The sequence below is a fragment of the Carassius carassius genome, chromosome 30 (assembly GCF_963082965.1).
Source record: "Carassius carassius chromosome 30, fCarCar2.1, whole genome shotgun sequence".
Taxonomy (NCBI): Eukaryota; Metazoa; Chordata; class Actinopteri; order Cypriniformes; family Cyprinidae; genus Carassius; species Carassius carassius.
The window spans coordinates 7,900,456-7,919,367 of record NC_081784.1 but is presented as its reverse complement, the minus strand read 5'-3'; the positions used below and the strand labels follow the sequence as shown (position 1 = coordinate 7,919,367).

Below are 18,912 nucleotides of genomic sequence, written 5' to 3'. Positions count from 1 at the left end.
TCAGTGGCGCCATTCCGCGGTCACACAATAAACAGACACACACTTCCTGTAGACCTGATTACGTAACACACTGATTAAAGGGCGTGATTGATTTATATGTCATTGTATTATGTAAAGTGCAGGACACAGTTTTATGAATGAAATAATAATTAAATATCTATTTAATTATATCTATTTATATATATAGGGTCTTATACACAGGTCTAATGTTCAATTATAATCTCCTGTTTTTAAGTGTCTGAGTATGTAGTAAATACAGATCTAGTGCAGGATCTCATCGTAGTTTTATCAATATCAGGCAGTCAGACATTGGTACCACAACATCATGCATCAAAGAACATGTCGTCATTCCCACCACAGTCACGTCCATGATTATGGAGTTGCATGTATAAACACAATCCCAACATGATGAACATTGTGATCTTGTGGAAACCGCTGTGAGTCAAGTTTCCTGGCTTGTGAAATGTGCTGCTTTTTTTTTTCTTTTTTGAGAACGTAAGAGTTGAATTATACCTTGTTGATTCTTGAATCATCACTTTCTGTTTTTTTGATGGGCAGATCCACCCTCTACGTGCATTTCTCATATTTCTGTTGCATTGTGGAAAACTTATAAGGTGCTACTATTTGTTCCTCTATGAAACATAAGCTATCATTCAAACCTATTATTCTAGATTTGGACAACTTTCTTCCTCCCATGTTATGTAGTATATTGGGCAGCAATCATTTTCCATCAACTTCGTTCTTGGGTGGCATCCCATGCTGTGTTAATGGTATTCAGATCTTGTAGGAACGTTCTTTGCCAGGTGTTCTGCGCGCGTCCTTGTGGTCGTTTGGCGCCAAGGGGGACTCATCGCATGGCCATCTTAGGGTGTTGTTCTCCATACCAAGGATGTGGCCGGACAGTCACTCTTTAGAAGTACCTCTTCACTGATAATGTGATCATAAAATCTGATCTTCAGAATTTGGCGTAGACACTTCTGTTTCCTGACACCTACCAGGTCTCACTGGTGTAGATGGCAGTTGGAACCACGATTGAGGTGATTAGTCAAAGCTTGACTTTCAACGAGATGGTCCAGATCTTATTCATCCTCTGAAAAAACGGCTGCCGCCTTCCCAATGCAGCACTTGATGTCCGCCTCTGTGTCGCTGTTCTGGGAGATCACACTACCCAAGTTGGTACATTTCTCTACTTCCTCCAATTTCTGTGGCCTGACTTTGACTCCCCATGTCTGGGCCGTGTTGCTCACGTGGATGATCTTAGACTTCTCGGCGCTGATCCTGAGGCCAACTTTGCCTGCTTCTCCTTCCAGTGCGGTAATGGCATGCTACAACTTTGATTAATCTTCTTCAAGCAGAGCGATGTCATCTGTGCAATCCAGGTCACTGAGATGATCAAGTTCGAACCAGTGGATGCTGGCCCCAACACATGCTCCAGCTCACCACATGACGTAATTGAGGGCAACGAGGAAAAGGAGGGGGGACAGGAGGCATTCTAGCCTGACCCCAGTCACAATCTTGAAGAAGTCTGTGTGGCCATTTTCGGTCTTGAGCAGCTCAAGCATAGAAACAGGTCCTTGAAGATGGTGACAAAGGCTCCTGGGACCCCATACAAGCACAGGATCCGCCAAAGGGACTCACGGTGGATGCTGTCAAAGACTTTCTTGAAGTCTATGAAGTTAATGGCTAGCAGACACAATGCTCAAAGGTGTTATTGAGGATGAAGATTTGCTCGCTGCATGACCTTCCGCGACGGAAACCGGCACTCTGCAGGTGTTGGAGGAGGACCACACAGAATGCCTTTCCAGGCACAGAGAGTAGGGTGATGCCTCACTAGTTTGTACACTCAGAAATATTGCCTTTCTTGGGGATCTTGACTATGGCGCCCCTTCGCAAGTCCTCCGGGACTTCGCCATTCCACCAGCATTTGTTAAAGAGCAACATTAGCTTCTCCGCCATGGGCTGCCCTCTGTACTTCAAGATCTCTGCCATTATTTCATCCAAGCCAGCCACCTTTTGTTCTTTAGGCTTTTGATCACAATCGTCACTTCCTCAATTGTGATGTCACCAGTGTTCACCTGAAGCTGCTTCTGGGCATCCTCCACATCGAAGTCATAGGTGGTGGAAATTAAGAGAGACACAGTTTTTGTTTATCCAGCTGTATTTAGTCAATGCAATTTATAACATCAAAGTGAAAGCTATAACACCAACATGTCAGAAAAAAGTCAGTATCTGACTTTTGTCAGAGTTGAAAAAAGGATCACCCCCTTGTGTCAGTATTTTGTTGAACCGCCTTTTGCTTTAATTACAGCCTTTAGTCTGTTGGGATATGTCTCTACTAACTTTGCACATCTAGATTTGCAATATTTTTCCACTCTTCTTTGCAGAACTGCTCCTTACACAGATTTTCAGTGGGGTTTAAGTCTGGGCTCTGACTAGGTCATGCAAGGACATTCACCTTTTTCTCCTTTAACCACTGTGTGGTCAGTTTTGTGTGCTTTGGGTCATTGTCGTTGGAAGGTAAACCTTCTTCCCAATGACAACAGATTTTCCTTTAAGGTGCCCTATTATGCCCATTTCTACAATATTTAATATAAGTCTCAGGTTTCCCCAGAATGTGTCTGTGAAGTTTCAGCTCAAAATTCTCCACAGATAATTTATTATATCATTTAGAGAATGCCTATTTTGAGTGGAAGCAGAAAATGCACCGTTTTAGTGCCTTTCTCTTTAAATGCAAATGAGCTGCTGCTCCCCGCCCCCTTTTCCAGCTGTACTTCAAGATACTCTGATAAAAAAATAAACAAGTGTTTGGTTTTGATTATCATGTCTATCATGCTGAAATCATGCATTTTATAGCCACATTAGATTAAACTTCTGATAGTGTTTTTGGAGTGCACACGTCCCAAACACGCACACAGAAAGCATCTGTCATACGGAATGTGAGTACTAAACTAAGTTCTCTTTCATGTCTTATTGTGATTAAATTGTCAAATACACAAAAGTTTGTTAAAAACACATGAGTTACAAAAACAGTTATGTCTGTGAAGATAAACAGTTGGGAAAGCAATTGCATTCTTATATTAGATCTCTGTGGCAGGAGTCTAATATACAGTAAATAAATAAATAAATCCACTTCTTCTTGTCTGCTCCAAGCTGGGACTCTAAATAGTGTTACACTATCCTGGCTCTTTTATCCAGTTTGGAGTGACTCCCTGACCTTCCACTTCTTAATAATATACGTCACTGTGCTTCTATGCATTGATCAAGCCTTTGAATTTTTTTTTTTATTCACCTCCTGACTTGTACCTGTCCACAACTTTATCCTCGATCTTTTAACAGTGCCTTGCCTCCCATAGTTGATTGTTTGCTTCAATTGCACATACAAGGACTGAAATGCTGAGCTAATCAAAATGAGCACAGCTGACCACAGCTGAAAGTCAAATGGCTTTGTGTGCCAAGAAGGTGATTAGCTACAACTGATTAAATTTGCAAGTCATTTTTAGGAGACGGGTGATCAATCATTCTGTTTTTGCTTTTCTGACATGTTGGTGTTATATCTTTCACTTGGTTGTTATAAGTTGCACTTTATAAATACAGCTGGATGAAACAAAAACTGTGTACATCTTCATTTCAGCCTGCAAAGCAACATTTTATTATTGTAAAGGGGGTGATTCTTTTCCATACTGAATCACTGCATATGTATTGCAAATATTCCCTACAACTAATGAGTTGTGTTGCTACATAAATTATTTCTTATATAATTTAATCTAATATAGCAAAGAAAATGGGTTTCTATATGACATAAGAAAAAAAATGCAATTAAAATTTCCATCTAGTAACAAGTATTTATTTGTCAGCAGAATTCAGCTGTAACTTGGATTGAAAAAAAAAGAAAAAATACATTCAACAAATTCACCATTCAATTCAGGTTTATTATGGCTTTTATAATCAATAACTCACTGCTTAACACTGACAGTAGTTCAGTGTATCGTTTCACAAAGTGTTTATCCCATGTTGTCAGTGCAAAGTCACTTTTCTTACAGAGCTCAAACTCCAGCAAACACTCCTCAAACATAACATCTCCCTCAAGTTCAGTGGTTTGTGGCCTCAAATTATTCTAAACAGAGGGCACTTGACACATCAACCATTACACTAAACACACCCACTCATTAACTGCTAAAACTACAGCTGTTTTCAAGCAGTGATCTCAGTTATTTAAGACACTTATTGTTATGTATTACCACAGCCTTCAGATATTTAGGTTAGTTTTCATTTTAGTTTAATAAGTATACATTTAGTCAGTAACCAAGGAAAAGTTCTTTGATTTAACTACAGGAAAGAAATTGTGTATTGTCATGGCTCTGTCAACAAGCAGATAAAAAAATAAAAATAAAAAATTAAATCTTAGTGCAGCTTGTATTTAAACATGTCTAGCTAGTGTTTGTTTTACATTGTTTGAATGCACATGTTCAACATCCTGTGAGATAGGACTTCATTCACTGATTGGACATTTATATACTTTGGTTTCCAAAACATCTTAAAATGTATTTTTAATTATGGTGACAGTAACTGAGGTGCAAAAAAATTGCCTTTTTGTCATTCTAAAGCTGTACTTACAAAATATCGGTTGGTCTCATTAAGGCATCTTAAAGGAAAAAAAAAAATACACATAAAAAATATATGAAAAAATGTTAACGGACCAAAGTGTTTGTCAGGGGTCACCGGGCAGCATAAAGCACATTTCTTTCTTTAAAACAAAAAAAAGATCAGTAAAACATCACATTAAATTTTCAGAAGTGCAAAATCTCATTAAAAGTAACATTTTCAAAAAGATCAGTCAAATTTGCGAGATGATACAGGTCAACATTCTGATACTTTTGGGCAAAGTGTAGTCCATTCAAAAGTCCTCAGTGGTTCACAAGTTCATGTTTCTACTGAAGTAACACACATCATCCATGGCTGCTGTGATTCTGTGAGAAAGGACAGATATGAGATTTAAATAACAGATAAAATTAGCTTTTCCATTCACATTCTACAATAAAACAACATAACTTACTATCATGGGCAGGGGGCACAGTTTATAATGGGATAATACTTCACAGCTTTTATGGTTCATTGTTTACAAAGTTTATAGACATCATCTAGAGAAAAGACATTGAAATGGAGAGAGAGAGAGAGAAAAAAGTGTGTTTTTACTTCTGGGCCTGGTATCCTCCCTGACACAGGTTTACTAAAGCATACAGGTGTCTCAGAGCATATTCATACTGCAACAAGAGAGAAAAGATGTCACATACAGCACAACACAACTAATCATGAAGTTAATAGAGAACCAGGACTGTTCATACCTCCTGCTGGTGCCAGTTGAAGCAGTGTTTCTTGTAGTGCTCGACAGCAGTTTTGTAACATTCATACTCTGTGAGTTCTTCACGTCCATTCAGGTAATCCTGCACTTCCTCTTTCTCCTGCACCACATGCTCCATGATCTTACGCATGGTGTTACCAAGCAGCTCACGTACCTACACACACACACACACACACACACACACACACACACACACACACACACACACACACACACACACACACAAAAAAACATAAAATCCATTATAATATGATCATCTTGCCTGAAATCTCTATCGCATACATCACTTGCAGTATATGTTACAAACACTAGCATTTAAAAGTTTGGGGTCAGTAAGCTTTAAGTCTTTGAAAGTAGTATTTTATCCTTACCAAGGCGGTTTTTATTTGATCAAAAATTATGTAAAACCGGCAATAATGTTTATTTATTTAATATATTAAAAAGTAATTAATTTCTGCAATGCCAATGGAGAATTTTCAGCATCATTACTCCAGTCTTCAGTGTCACATGATCCTTCAGAAATCATTCTGATTGCTGATCTGGTGCCCAAGAAACATTTCTCATGATTATAAGAAACATCACTTATTTTAAATAAAAAACCTTTTTTTTTTTTTTTTTTACATAAATGTCTTTACTCTCAGTTGATCAATTTAATTCATCCTTGCTGAATAAAAGTATTAATTTCATTAAAGAAACCTTAATGACACCATACTTTGAACGATAGTGTTAATTAACTTAACTAAAATACATGAATAAATCAATAATAATTATTTGTTTAAATTGATCCGTAAAAGTAGTGCTTCAAACCTGTAGATGTTCATGGATTTGTTTCATGTAACCAACAACAGCATTAATGTCATTGGACTTCTGCAGTTTTCTCTTCATGATTGCAAGGGGCACATCGGGGCTGCTCATGAGGTCATGTTCAGTAATCAGAGGCAACGACACCGGCTCAGGTGCCTTCTCAAGACCTTTCAAATTACCCTGGAACACAATCACCTTCATGTGGGACAGCGTCTAAAACACAAACAAACCAAGAGAGTTACATTGGGCAAGTACAGACAGTACTCAGAGCAGCCTTTTTGCTTTTATCAAACACTTCCTTGTCAAAATATACATGACAATAAATGGAAACTTTCTGAACTACCCGAGAATGAGGCCGATGCTAAACCTCAACTCATAAAGAACCTCACAGCAGATCAATATACACCATACTGTTGATAAACTATTTTTAAGATGCTGTTCACAGTTGCTACAATTTAGGAACCAGACTTATGTTCAAATTTATATTTTTGTTCCTGTGACTAACTGCTTTAGCAATTTAGAAAATTAATTACTTCACAGCATCACTAATGCGAATCAACCTTGCATTTGGTGCTTGGTAGTGTAAAGACAGTGTTCGTTTTATTAATGCATGTGTTAATTTTTAATATTTATGAAATGTATTTCACATCTTGGTGTTTGTGAGTGCATTACCTTGTTTCCATACTGCATTACATGGCTGGTGTTGGTTTTGGCCTTTACGATCTTGAACTGTTTGGCCAAAGTCTCTTTTTTCAGATCCTCCTAAAGAGACAATCACACAACACCATTTAAAACACATTCCCACAGTCAGATGGCTCGTGCTGAATAAATGCACTTTTCTATCTTCCGTTCCGAAGACAGAATCTACACAAGGTTTGCTGTTAGAGAGGTACAAACCACATCGGAGTCTTCCATCCAGTTGACACTGTACCAGTCTCCCAGGTAGGTGTCTCTGGCCTCGTCATAATAACAGGCATATGAGGACTCATGAGGGTTGGCAGCAGTGGTAGCATAGACTGAGACACACAGAGAGAGACACACAGAGAGAACACAGCCTGATTATACATATTGTTATTTACACACAGTAGCATGTGTGATGTCAAAGAAAAACTCACCATTAATGTTAACTGGCAGAGGCTTCATCATGGAGCCAGATTCACAAGCTTCAATATACAACACCATCTATGTGTGCGAGAAAGAATTTTATTGAAGGAAGAAAAAAAAAAAAAAAAAAAAGTGGACAGTGGACACACAAAATCTAGACTGTATCCTATTAATATCGATGAGCAAACACATGTAACAGTCACCTCCTTGTATTTGTTGTTTTGGTGCATGTACTTGATTGTTTTCATCAGGTCGTCTACATGAAGCTAAAAACAGAAAAAAGAGGTATGATTTACTGTTTGTTTCTAGAGATGAAGCCATCTGTTTGACATTTACAACATTCCCATTAACTTATAAACTCACCATGCATAGGGAAGTGAAGCAATAACGCTCCCAACCCAATGATCATGCACAATTACCAGAAAAGTTGTCAGTGCAGCAAGTTTTTAATGCAACTCACAGCTAAACCTCCTACAAGTCAAATGTGTTACTCATATTAAATCTTTCTAGCAGCTGACCTACTGCTTGAGTGTCTTCAGATTGTCAAATTTAGACCATCTGGGATTTTTTGTTAAAATGTGTTTTTCAAATACACTAACTACTTATGTTGATTAGAAAATTTGTAATGAAGTTAAATAAATATATTAAATAGAAGCATTTGAACTTGTAGTCTGAAACTTTGGAAAGAACTCTATACTGTGTGTAAAAAGGATCTGAAAGGATCACACTCAGCTAAAGGACCACAGAAAGCAGAAAATGCTTACATCATCATTAGGGAAGGCCAGCAGACCCGGGGCTCCATGATCAGTGAAATACACAAACACATGATCATTTGGACCACTGCCAGTAGAAAGAACAATTAAAAAAAAAGAATAATAAAAAATACAAGAGCTGTTTTTTTCCACATATCTGCCTCAACATGCACAAACAGAAACAAAAGAGACAGAGATTTCACAGGGCAATAAATTTAGTAAGTCACTACAATCTATCAAACTGTACATTTCAAAACACACACCATCAACTCCAACCCCCCAAAGAAATAAAAAAACATGCAAATGACCTCTAGCCCCCCGTGCCAAAGTTTTTATGGTAACTTGCCTTTTGAGCACTTTTCCAGAGCCTCCCTTCACACTAGCAGCATCACCTTTCAACACCGCCAGGAAGTTCTGAGGAGTCACGTCCTATATCAAAAACAAACACTATTTTAATGAATGGCCAGCAAACACACCATTTCCCAACTCAAATCTCAGATTCAGAGGTACACGTTGACTCACATCACCAGTGTAGTCCTTCAGCACTCCTTTGTAAACATCCGTTCCATTGGGTCGGTTTATGATCACTCCTGGAGTAGGGTTTCTGGACACAACAAAGACACAGTGTCATATAACCTCTGCACTGAAACGGCTTTTGGTTTTTAAGGAGCAAAATTTTTTCCTCCTCTTATCAAACATAGGTTAAAATTTAACCATAAAACCTTGTGGCTAAGTCAACAATCACCTCATCTCTTTCTTTCATTGTTTAATTCAGCTGGAACACCTGACCTACATATGAATTCATAAAAAAAGCCACTGAAGCAATTAATGTCACAGCGGTCCAACTTCCAATAAAAATATAAAGATTAAAATTTTACTTCTTCCATTCTGAGAATATATATATTATATACACACACACACACACACACACAATTTTTCTGTCAGGTTATAATTCATCAATTTTTCCTGTTGGGAAACTTAAATATTCTGGTGGTTGAATTAGATACTTGTGACTTCTGCAAAGGAACTGAGTCAAAGCTTTGTTTCTGTTTGTGTTTGTGTGTGTGTGCGCACCAATGCACGTGGTGGAGCTAAATCCTTTTTTATGTCTGCCTTTGGAAGTCATCACTTCAACAAAACGCTTTAGGGGAAGTGCACATTTTGGTGTTGGTGAGAAATTACCCAGATATATTTTTTCATATCTGAAACGGCTAACGGCACATTTTCTACAATCTGAGGCCATGTGGGGTAAAGTGCTTGTTCTTCTATCACTACTGCATTTGCCCAAAGCAACTGGATATCATTACTCGCTTACTAGGCTTAATCCAATAGCTCTTAGGTTACCAGTCCAGATCTCACTATATCATTGGTTCTCAACCAGGGGGGCCCCAATAAGTCTTAAAATTAATAGTATTGTTAATATACTAAATCTAAACTCTTAGCTAATGAACAAACTTAAAACAAACAAACACAAATTATGTACAAGATTTTTTTTTAGTTTACTGATTTTAACCCTTTCACGCATGAATTATGATAACCTCAGTCAGGATTTTTTTTCCTATGTGTTTTTATTGCTCTTAGGGCATGAAAAACAAGAATTAATTTTTATTTTATTTTTTTACAAATTTTTCAAAGAGATCTTCAGATGTCCACTTGTGTGGACAGCATGCGGTTGGTTTAAACTGAAGATATACTGTATTAAATATAAGACAATAATCAAACAGATAAAGTATGTGAATTTAACAAACTAATCAATGCAATTATATAAAATAATGTGAAAACTATAAAATATATGCAAAAAATATAAATGCAAAATATTGCAATGGCTTCATACAACTTCATACAAGTTGCACTTCGTGTATCTATGATATCAGAACATGAGGACGTGATTCCATCAGAATTTTCTACAGCCTGTCAAGGTACAACTGTGGAAACCACTCAGGGAGCCTCCAGTGCACCAGAGTATGGAGATTTACCCTTATTAGCTGATAATTATGATTATGTTCAAGATGGACATGCACATTTCTATCATAGCCCTCCTCTGAGAAAACCTAGCGATACGTTTTTTCAATCTCATCTGAAATGATCAGTGTTGGGGGTAACGCATTACAAGTAACATGCATAACACATTCAGATTACATTTTTGATGTTACAAGTAAAGTAATGTGTTACAAGTAACATGCATTACCTAATCAGATTACTTTTCGATCTAACAAGTAATTAACTACAAGTAATGTGCATTACCTAATCAGATTACTTTTTAATGTAACGAGTAAAGAAACGCATTACAAGTAACATGCATTATGTAATCAGATTACTTTTTGATGTTATGAGTAAAAAAACGCATTACAATAATGCACATTACATAATCAGATTACTTTTTGATGTTATGAGAAAGGAAACGCATTACAAGTAACATGCATTATGTAATCAGATTACTTTTTGATGTTATGAGTAACATGCATTACGTAATCAGATTACTTTTTGATGTTATTAGTAAAAAAACGCATTACAATAACATGCATTATAAAATCAGATTACTTTTTGATCTAACAAGTAAAGTAATGCATTACAAGTGTCATACATTATGTAATCACATGACTTTTTTCAATGTCAATGAAAATTACATTCTAATAATACAAATACATTTATTTACAGTAAAAAAAGTCAATGCATATTAAGTTTTAAATTTCAAAAACAATATTCACATTATAATTATGAATTGTAGCTGAAATATAGCCATTGCATGCATGACGTCCACTACAGTGGACATGTGATTAATCAGAGTTTTCTATCAATCTAAAATCAAAACTTGGAAAATTTTACTGTGATATGACTCATTAGATATTGCTTTATGCTGCAATACTTTTTTACCTACAAGAGTCTCCTAGGATAGAAGGAATGGGTGGATATTCTGGAGCAACTTGGCATGTCTGACTGACCCTTGGCCATCTTGGTTTGGAGGGGGAAAAAAATCAAAACACAAAGGCTTGCCACTTGGTTGCAATTTATAGGATGATGCACCAGGGTCCAATGAAGAGATTGATGTGCAACTTTGCCATAAAAACCCGTGCAAATTCAAGAAAATGCTTTTTTAATAGCTGTCCACTGTAGTGACCACTATGCGTGAAAGGGTTAATTAAAACTAAAGTACCAGAGTACATATAAGCTTAAATAGGAGGGATTTTGAATATTGTTTTAGACATAGGAGGGCCTAGGAGTCAAAAAGGTTGAGAACCACTACATTACACTAACAACAATTTGTTTAAATCATAAATGTCATACTCACTCAGGGTTCTGAGCAAGATCGTCATACATCATCACCACAATCTGCTCATCGGGAATTCCATTCCTATGGACAATCTGATACGCATGGCACACATCAGCCTATTCACACACACACACAAATAAAACACAATAAAAATCTAAAAACACTTCAGATATGACAGCTGACTAACAGTTTGGAAAAACCCATGTGCATTTTCCACCTCGAAGATCCAGGTCAACTCTCACCTGGTGTCTGTAATTGTACCAGCCATTCGATCCGGCCACAATGACAACCCAGTGCTTCCCAGTATCTGACTGCTCGGCAGGAAAACCACTCACTACCAGCCCCAAGCTCAGGGCGACACCTAAAACCGCTCCTATCTGGGGACTCATCTCTGCAATCTACCTGGAACAGAGATGAATAATAATCAGCATTCTTGCAACATAATGCTTGCTATTATACGTTTAAAGATTGTAAACTTCCTTTAAAAAGCATTTGTTTTTATCATAATACAAAAAGTACTTAACTTAATGACTTTAATTTTACTAATAATATAATATACATGTATATTTTAATTTAGGTATACTGTAAATACCCAACACACTTTCATTTTCACTAAGCCTTTATAGTTATGCAAATTAAGCGGTATTGACTTTATCATGTGTCAACACATGCCTAAGGGTCTGGTAACAGTAAGCCAGAGATAAAGTATGAAGTATGAAATTTTAGAATCTGTAAGCAAAGTTTCCCACGCTGCTGAACATTTCATATTTACACCATAGTTAATTAATAGTTATTTTTACACTATAAAACCATAATGAATTTCCTTCAAACAGAATAAGATTTTGAAAATTGAATAAGAAAATTGGTTAAATGTCTTATTTAAGATGATAATGGTAGGAAACACTAACGGTGTAAAAGACACAAATGACTGTTTACTATGGTATATTTTTGTAAGTGGTCTCGTGATCATCAAACATACAAGGACACCAGGCTACAATAATAGCACAGGCCATAGGGGGATTTAATCTGTACTCGTGTTAGCTGAATGTGGCATTTACCCCGGAGTTGATTAATTATACAAACCTCAACCAAACAAAATGAGTAGAACTAATTTAATTTAGAATTAAATATAAATAATCGTCGTTTCAATGCTCTTACCTGTTCTGTACGCGCTGCCCGAGCTGCCCGTGCTGGAGCGACGCGACGCCTTATTACAGACGAGGACACATACAGAGCAGCCAATCAGCGACACACAGCTCTGTGCAGCAACCAATCACATATGTCTCCTGGGCGGAGCCTCAACTGACTGCGTGACTAGCCGGTCATGTGCAACGAGTTTGACTGAAAACAAAACAAGAAAAGAGGAAGCTTTTCTGAGCTTTTCGAAAGTTGTGCGTTAAAGTGGTCTGCCATTTGACAATGAAAGTTGTTTTGTGTCAGGGGAAAAGCATCAACTGTTTTAGGGGATTTAATAATGGTTAAAAAAAACGAGAAGCTTCAGCATAAATATCTGCATGCCCTTCTTTTTTAATTATCTGGGCAGAAAATAATCGAGCACATGATCAGGTCGTCCGTTTGTCATATGATGATATTTCACTACACCACACATTATTTATAGCTGGGTTGATCTCACCTGTTTTATTACAGGTGTTGTAACAGTAACGTTAAAGCAGGAACAGACCATTTACATGCAACACTGAGACAAAATAGACCTGATACTCAGGAGTGCTGTTTCAGATCAGGCTATGTACTGTTTCCCAGGGGTAAATCCCTTTTGCATCTTAAGTAATTTACCGATACCAAGTCTCAATCTTTAGGCAAACCTATTGAAACAATGGTTTAATTATGAATTACACCTGTAAAACTCTAAATTATCGTTTATAATTCTAGATTTAACTTAGATTAACCTCTGATTACTGTGAAACCTTTGACACCAAATGTGCTTTATCTCAGCAATAATTTATTACACCAGTATTAAAGTCCCTTCAGTGGGTGTTTAGAATTCACTGTAAATTCTTCTGCAGGTGTACACATCCGTTAACAGCCACAAACAAGCTTGTTCCTCAAAAAGTCCCATCAATATTATAATAGATTTTCAAATATGATCTCTGTTAACTATTATCAGAGACCCCATGATAGTCTAAGCTATTTTAACAAGAACATGAGAGATGTTTCATATAATGTAGCATATTTTGCAGAAGAAAAGCTATATGGCTGGATTACTTAAAAAAACACAGACTAATAATTGGAACATGAACAATTTATAATAACTTTGTCAAAACTCTTCATTTGATCTGATAAAGAAGCGTTAATTTGCTAATTTTATCCGTTTTTATACATTCTGTGGTTTTATCACTCCAAAGCGCCTCCTACTGGAAGAGATGGAATTTACATTTTCAATAAGCCTGTTTCCAGCAACATTTCCAGGTTTTGTTGTTGTTCAGTTTTTTTTGTTTTGTTTTCGGTAGCACTTTTCATACTCTTTTTTTTCCCCCTGTCTGAAGCACATCTGTTTCAATCTATAAAAATAATCACCCTACACTAACAGTCAAACATATTTAAACAGTAAGATTTTTAGAATAAGACATTATAAATTACTACTTTTGTTTAGCAAGGATGCATTAAACTGATCAGAAGCAATGCTAAAACATTTATTTTATAAAATATATCTATTTCAGATTAATTTTGTTCTTCTGAACTACTCATCAAAGAAACCTGAAAAATTATCCAGTGTTTTCAACACAATAATAAATGTTTTTTTTTTTTTTAGCAGCAAATCAGAATATTAGAATTATTTCTGAAAGATAATGTGATTATGATGCTAAAAACAGATTTGAAATCACAGGAGTAAATTACGAGAATGAGTCAATCTTTTGTTCATTGTCTGGCTCAGCTCGGTGTTCATCTTCAGTTCTCTCTTCACAGCAGTTCAGTCAGTGTACTGTTTGACTACATGAATTACTCCGGGATATTGGTTTGTTTGAACTCAGAGGGAGTGTCAGCCACATTAAAAAAAGTTAACAGCTTAAGTCATTTGTGGATTAATAATGCTTATTGGAGATGCGATTCAGTTCGATTTGGTGAACTGGTTCAAAAAGATCCGGTTACATCGAGTGATTCGTTCGCGAACCGCATATCACAAACAGCTTTGTTTTGATCTCTCTCACAACAGACACGGAAGAGAAGACATGAATGCTGAATAAAGTCGTAGTTTTTGCTATTTTGGACCAAAATGTATCTTCGATGCTTCAAAAAATTCTAACTGACCCTCTGATGTCACATGGACTACTTTGATGATGTTTTTCTTACCTTTCTGGACATGGATAGTAGACCGTACAAACAGTTTCAATGGAGGGACTGAGAGCTCTCGGACTACCAGTTACTACCAGGAAACCAGTTAAACAGGTTTAGCACACTGTGAAATGTAACATCTTCCCAAAAGATCTTAATTTTTTTCTATTTTGACATATCGGCTTTATACTAACTGCTTTTATTTATCCTAAAGACATGATACTGATATACAGATTATGCAAGTGATCACAGCCAAAGCAATGAATTACCGCACTAAGCATAAAAAACATTAGTGGTCAGCAAATGGAGCCATTTCCTTGTTAACCACTCTATTTTAAGTGCTGCGTCCCCAAATCACATGAATAAGAGTTCATGTCCCAGATGCACTTAAATTCATCCTTCTCATAAAAGAATAACATCAATCACTTAGGAACAGGACTAAATCATATTTATGCATTGTCTTTATTTGTCCTGTAAATGAAAAACAATATAACAAAATGTAAATACAATAATAAATATTCAAAGCCAAATCTTTTTACAGACACATTTATATATTCATACATAACTACATGTGGTTAAACACCACTTCTGTCCGCAAGGTAAAGAAATAACTGTCAAAATGGCATAAAGAATGTTGATGATTTCGCATTTTGCATTCCAAAGGCATCGGTAACCATGATGATTCAAACCATAGAGGAATAAATAAGGTGTGATCGTAGAAAGTAGTGCACAGCTGCAAATCAAAAACAAAACAAATCATAGTGCAAGTTAAAGTTTCTCATAACACCTCTCTGTTGTCAAATGGATCCTCAAAAAAATAAAAAAGGACGAAGAATAAGAATGACATAAGTGAGCTCTGTATCAGAAACACCTGCTTCCGTTTTAATCCTCAGCATCCTCATCCTCAACGTGATCATCTGTATGTCTTGGCAGCTAGTAAAAAACAGTCTGTCACATGATTCACTGCATGTCCAGGGCAGTACTGTGCACCTGACTTAATTTGGCAGAAATACAAAATAAAACTTAATTATAGCTGTAATAAAAAAAACTCTTCTCTGCGTGAACATCAAGCTCGTTTGTAGTGTTCCCTGTGAGTGTGTTTACAGACTTCTGATGAGATGCATAGAACCTAAAAAAAACCAATGAGACCGCAGCTGCTCGTAAAGGAGAGAAAAAGAGAGAGAAGAGTTTACAGAAGCTGATCTCTCATGCAGCATATCTGAGGAACACAAAGCAAGGCAGCTTTCTGTCCAGATTTGAGCAAGTATGCTTCTTGCAGCGTGTGTGTGTGAATGCTCTCCATTTGCACGATTCCCTGGCATCCTGCGCCCTGATCAGCAGCTGGAAGTGAGTGTGGCCTCATTCTTCTTCGGGTCTGACATTAGACGAGTGTGTCCTTACACCTCTGCCCCCAGTTCAATCACTCCAGTCTCTATAATGGGAACCAGTTTATCATCCACCTGGACCAGCAGGATGGTCTTATCAATGTGAGACCGACTAACTGGATCACGACTGCAAGGCACCCAACGATGAACTACCTATGTAGAGAGAGCGAGTAGTGGGAAATTAGGAAAGTAGGGTGAATCTGGGGGAAGAACGCTTAACTGTCTAAAAAGTCCAATAATATGGTCTTAAAGGAGCTATGTGGAGGTTTTTGCTTAAAAAAAATCTTTAAGATAGAGTTTTAATTTGTACATGTATGAGCCAACCATGATGTAAAAAAAAGAATGACACCTCGACTGTCCACCATGGTTGCCTCTATCAGCCTGTAGGCTCAATTGTGTGTGGAGGAGTCGGGCCCGAATTGGCGCGAAAATTCACAAAATGTGACGTCATGCGCGTTCTCTTCTACTTGGGCTTACAACCATACGGCACGCCAGCCATTATAGTAAGCAGCGGCAATAGTGTTTTCAAATGGACTGCGGATGGAAAGAAGCGACCAGCCTCCAGCACAATTCAGACACCCACGGACACTCCTCGTAAGTAAAAAAAAAAAAAAGCAGTTCCTCTAACGGCCACTGGTGTCAGTAACGGTTAGAAATTTCAGAACCTACGCAATGCTCCTTTAAAACATGCTTTAATTCCTTAAAAAATATTCTAAATTTTTCCCCTTTTGATTTCGATGTGAAATATGACTTCGACAGTGGAGATATTGTTTGGCAAGACTTTTCAGACTCACCCAAAAAAATAATTACAATTTGAAACTTTTTTTCTTTATGGTTTTATTTTGCTTAATTATCATTTTAAAATATGCAAAGAGCCAATATATATATATTTTTTTTCTTTCAATTTTGGTGTGAAATATGACCTGGACAGTGGATATGTTCTTTGACAGGATTTGTCTGACTCACTAAATAATGATCAAAATGGGACCAGATTCTTCAGTAATCATTCATTTTGGGAAATCACCTGTGCCGTGAATTGAAAAGTCAAATTTAAATAATTCGCAAAATGTGATATTAGCAGAGTTAATATGTCATGTTTTCTCCATTTTTTCAAAACGCGACAAATGGCAGTTTCCCCTTTTTGCAGAATGTGATATATCCACTCAACAAATCACAGCACACCATTCCACGCACTCTAGACAGTAATGGTGGCGCTCTGAATACTCCTGGCATCCTAGTTTTCCTCATCTACTTTGTATTTTGGCATCAACAAACAAGGACTGCATGATAAATCGCATGTGATTGTCATGTGCATCTCGTCAGTAAAGCTGGTTCTGTGATTAATAGTACCGGTAAATCTCCATTACGTGCATTCAGATGGAAATGATTCAGATGCATTTCATTCACAGAGCCGTTTATATATATATATATATATATATATTTTTTTTTTTTTTGCTTTAATTTATTTTTCATTATGTGTTAGTTTTAGTAATTGTAGTATTATTTTAAAACTCCATTTGTAATATTACTTTTTTCACTTTATTTATACAGTATATTTATATTTTATTCAAATTAAAAAAATTGCTTTAATTTCAATTTCAAAAATGATTTTTTAAATTTCAGTTAATAATAACAACACTGGTTTGTGATGTACTCACGTGACCCTCCATGCCTTCTAGGGGACTCCAGTCCCTCCAGAAGTTGCGTCCAGATCTTAGTCTCATGCTCTCATCTGGCCACACCAGCTCCTTCCTCTTGGGATGATTCATTACATCCAACACCTGACTCACATCCACAATCTACACACAAAACATGCATATGCTTCATTATAACATTACATTTCACACAGTTAAAGGGCCAAATATGAGAAGGCCAGATGCTCACCTGCACCCTGTAGGAGATGTCATCCCTTCTCAGACAGGACAGCGAGGGATTGTGATGATGATGGTGGATGTAGTGAAGATGATAGTGGGGGTGAGGATGGTTGTCCGTCCCCAGCACTAAGGCTTCATTTCCCAGAAGACTGGCGAGTGTGTGGGTGTGTCGTTTGCAGGGTGGGATGGAGTGGGCGGAGAGGGAGCTGGAGGGGCCGGGCGGGTCGGAGCTGGCGGCTGAGGCGTTGGTGCCCAGCCGGAGTTGGAGGGAGGTTGGCAGCGTGCGGAGAGAAAGCTGGCTGCTGGAGGAACGTCTGCAGGGCTCCAAACCTGACACAGATGTTCGGAGTGATGACTGGCGGCTGCTGCTGTGACGATATGAGGACGACTGACTGACGACAGACGCACGAGCAGGAGACTGACGAACCAAACCAGACTGCACTGACTGTGAACTCTGACTCGTACCTAAAGAAAGAGAGAGACTGTAGGTTACTTTCTTTCTTTCTTTTCTATCTATGCATTTTTATCTTTTCATCCTTCCATCAATCTATCCATCAGTCCATCCATCCATTTATCTATCTTGTTATCTATCTATCTATCTATCTTGTTATCTATCTATCTATCTATCTATCTATCTATTTATTTATTTATTTTTTATATATCTACCATGCATCATCCATTCATCTATTTATCAGTCTATCCATCCATTTAAACATCAATACATTTATATATCCATCAGTGAATCAATCCATCTGCTTATCAATCCTTTTTATCTATCATCCATCCATATATTTATCTTTTTATTTGTCCATCCATCTGATTATCTACCTTTTTCCAGTATAGAAAACAATCACCCACTTTAAAATAAATCACATTTTGTTGCTTTGCAGACTGAAATGAAGATGGACACAGTTTTTGTGTTATCCAGCTGTATTTACACAGTAAAAAATTATTTGTAAACTCAATCAGTTGTCGCTAATCACCTTCTCAATGGCACACAAAGTCATTTGACTTTCAACCAAAAACAGCTTTTGTTATTTTGATAAGCTCAGCATGAAAAGAGCTTTCCTGG

At 37.1% G+C, this 18,912-nt stretch overlaps 2 protein-coding genes across 4 annotated transcripts in view; both read right to left on the bottom strand.

Annotated features, from left to right (window-relative positions):
* Positions 1–4,754: 4,754 nt before the first annotated feature.
* LOC132110522 (legumain-like) lies at positions 4,755–12,593 on the bottom strand. Of its 2 annotated transcripts, none has more exons than XM_059517208.1 (14): positions 12,449–12,593; positions 11,533–11,692; positions 11,309–11,406; positions 8,542–8,623; positions 8,366–8,448; positions 8,032–8,107; positions 7,471–7,533; positions 7,279–7,345; positions 7,061–7,179; positions 6,836–6,925; positions 6,167–6,376; positions 5,343–5,513; positions 5,194–5,261; positions 4,755–4,967 (listed from the first exon to the last, which is right to left on the bottom strand). In XM_059517208.1, exons 2-14 carry the CDS (start codon positions 11,677–11,679, stop codon positions 4,913–4,915), a joined length of 1,329 nt encoding a protein of 442 aa, XP_059373191.1. In that variant the 5' UTR covers positions 11,680–11,692; positions 12,449–12,593; the 3' UTR covers positions 4,755–4,912. The 2 variants fall into 2 exon arrangements, with proteins under 2 accessions (XP_059373191.1, XP_059373192.1); XM_059517209.1 differs by having other exon boundaries at positions 11,533–11,688; positions 12,449–12,585.
* A 2,431-nt stretch (positions 12,594–15,024) lies between these two features.
* The window catches only part of LOC132110521 (pecanex-like protein 1), a 35,332-nt gene continuing 31,444 nt past the window's right edge, over positions 15,025–18,912 (bottom strand). For both annotated transcript variants that reach the window (XM_059517205.1, XM_059517206.1), the window contains exons 34-36: positions 17,851–18,305; positions 17,625–17,765; positions 15,025–16,119 (exon numbers count right to left, since the gene is read on the bottom strand). In XM_059517205.1, the coding sequence (XP_059373188.1) occupies positions 15,979–16,119; positions 17,625–17,765; positions 17,851–18,305 (737 nt within the window). In that variant the 3' untranslated portion in view covers positions 15,025–15,978. The remainder of the gene's footprint in view (positions 16,120–17,624; positions 17,766–17,850; positions 18,306–18,912) is intronic.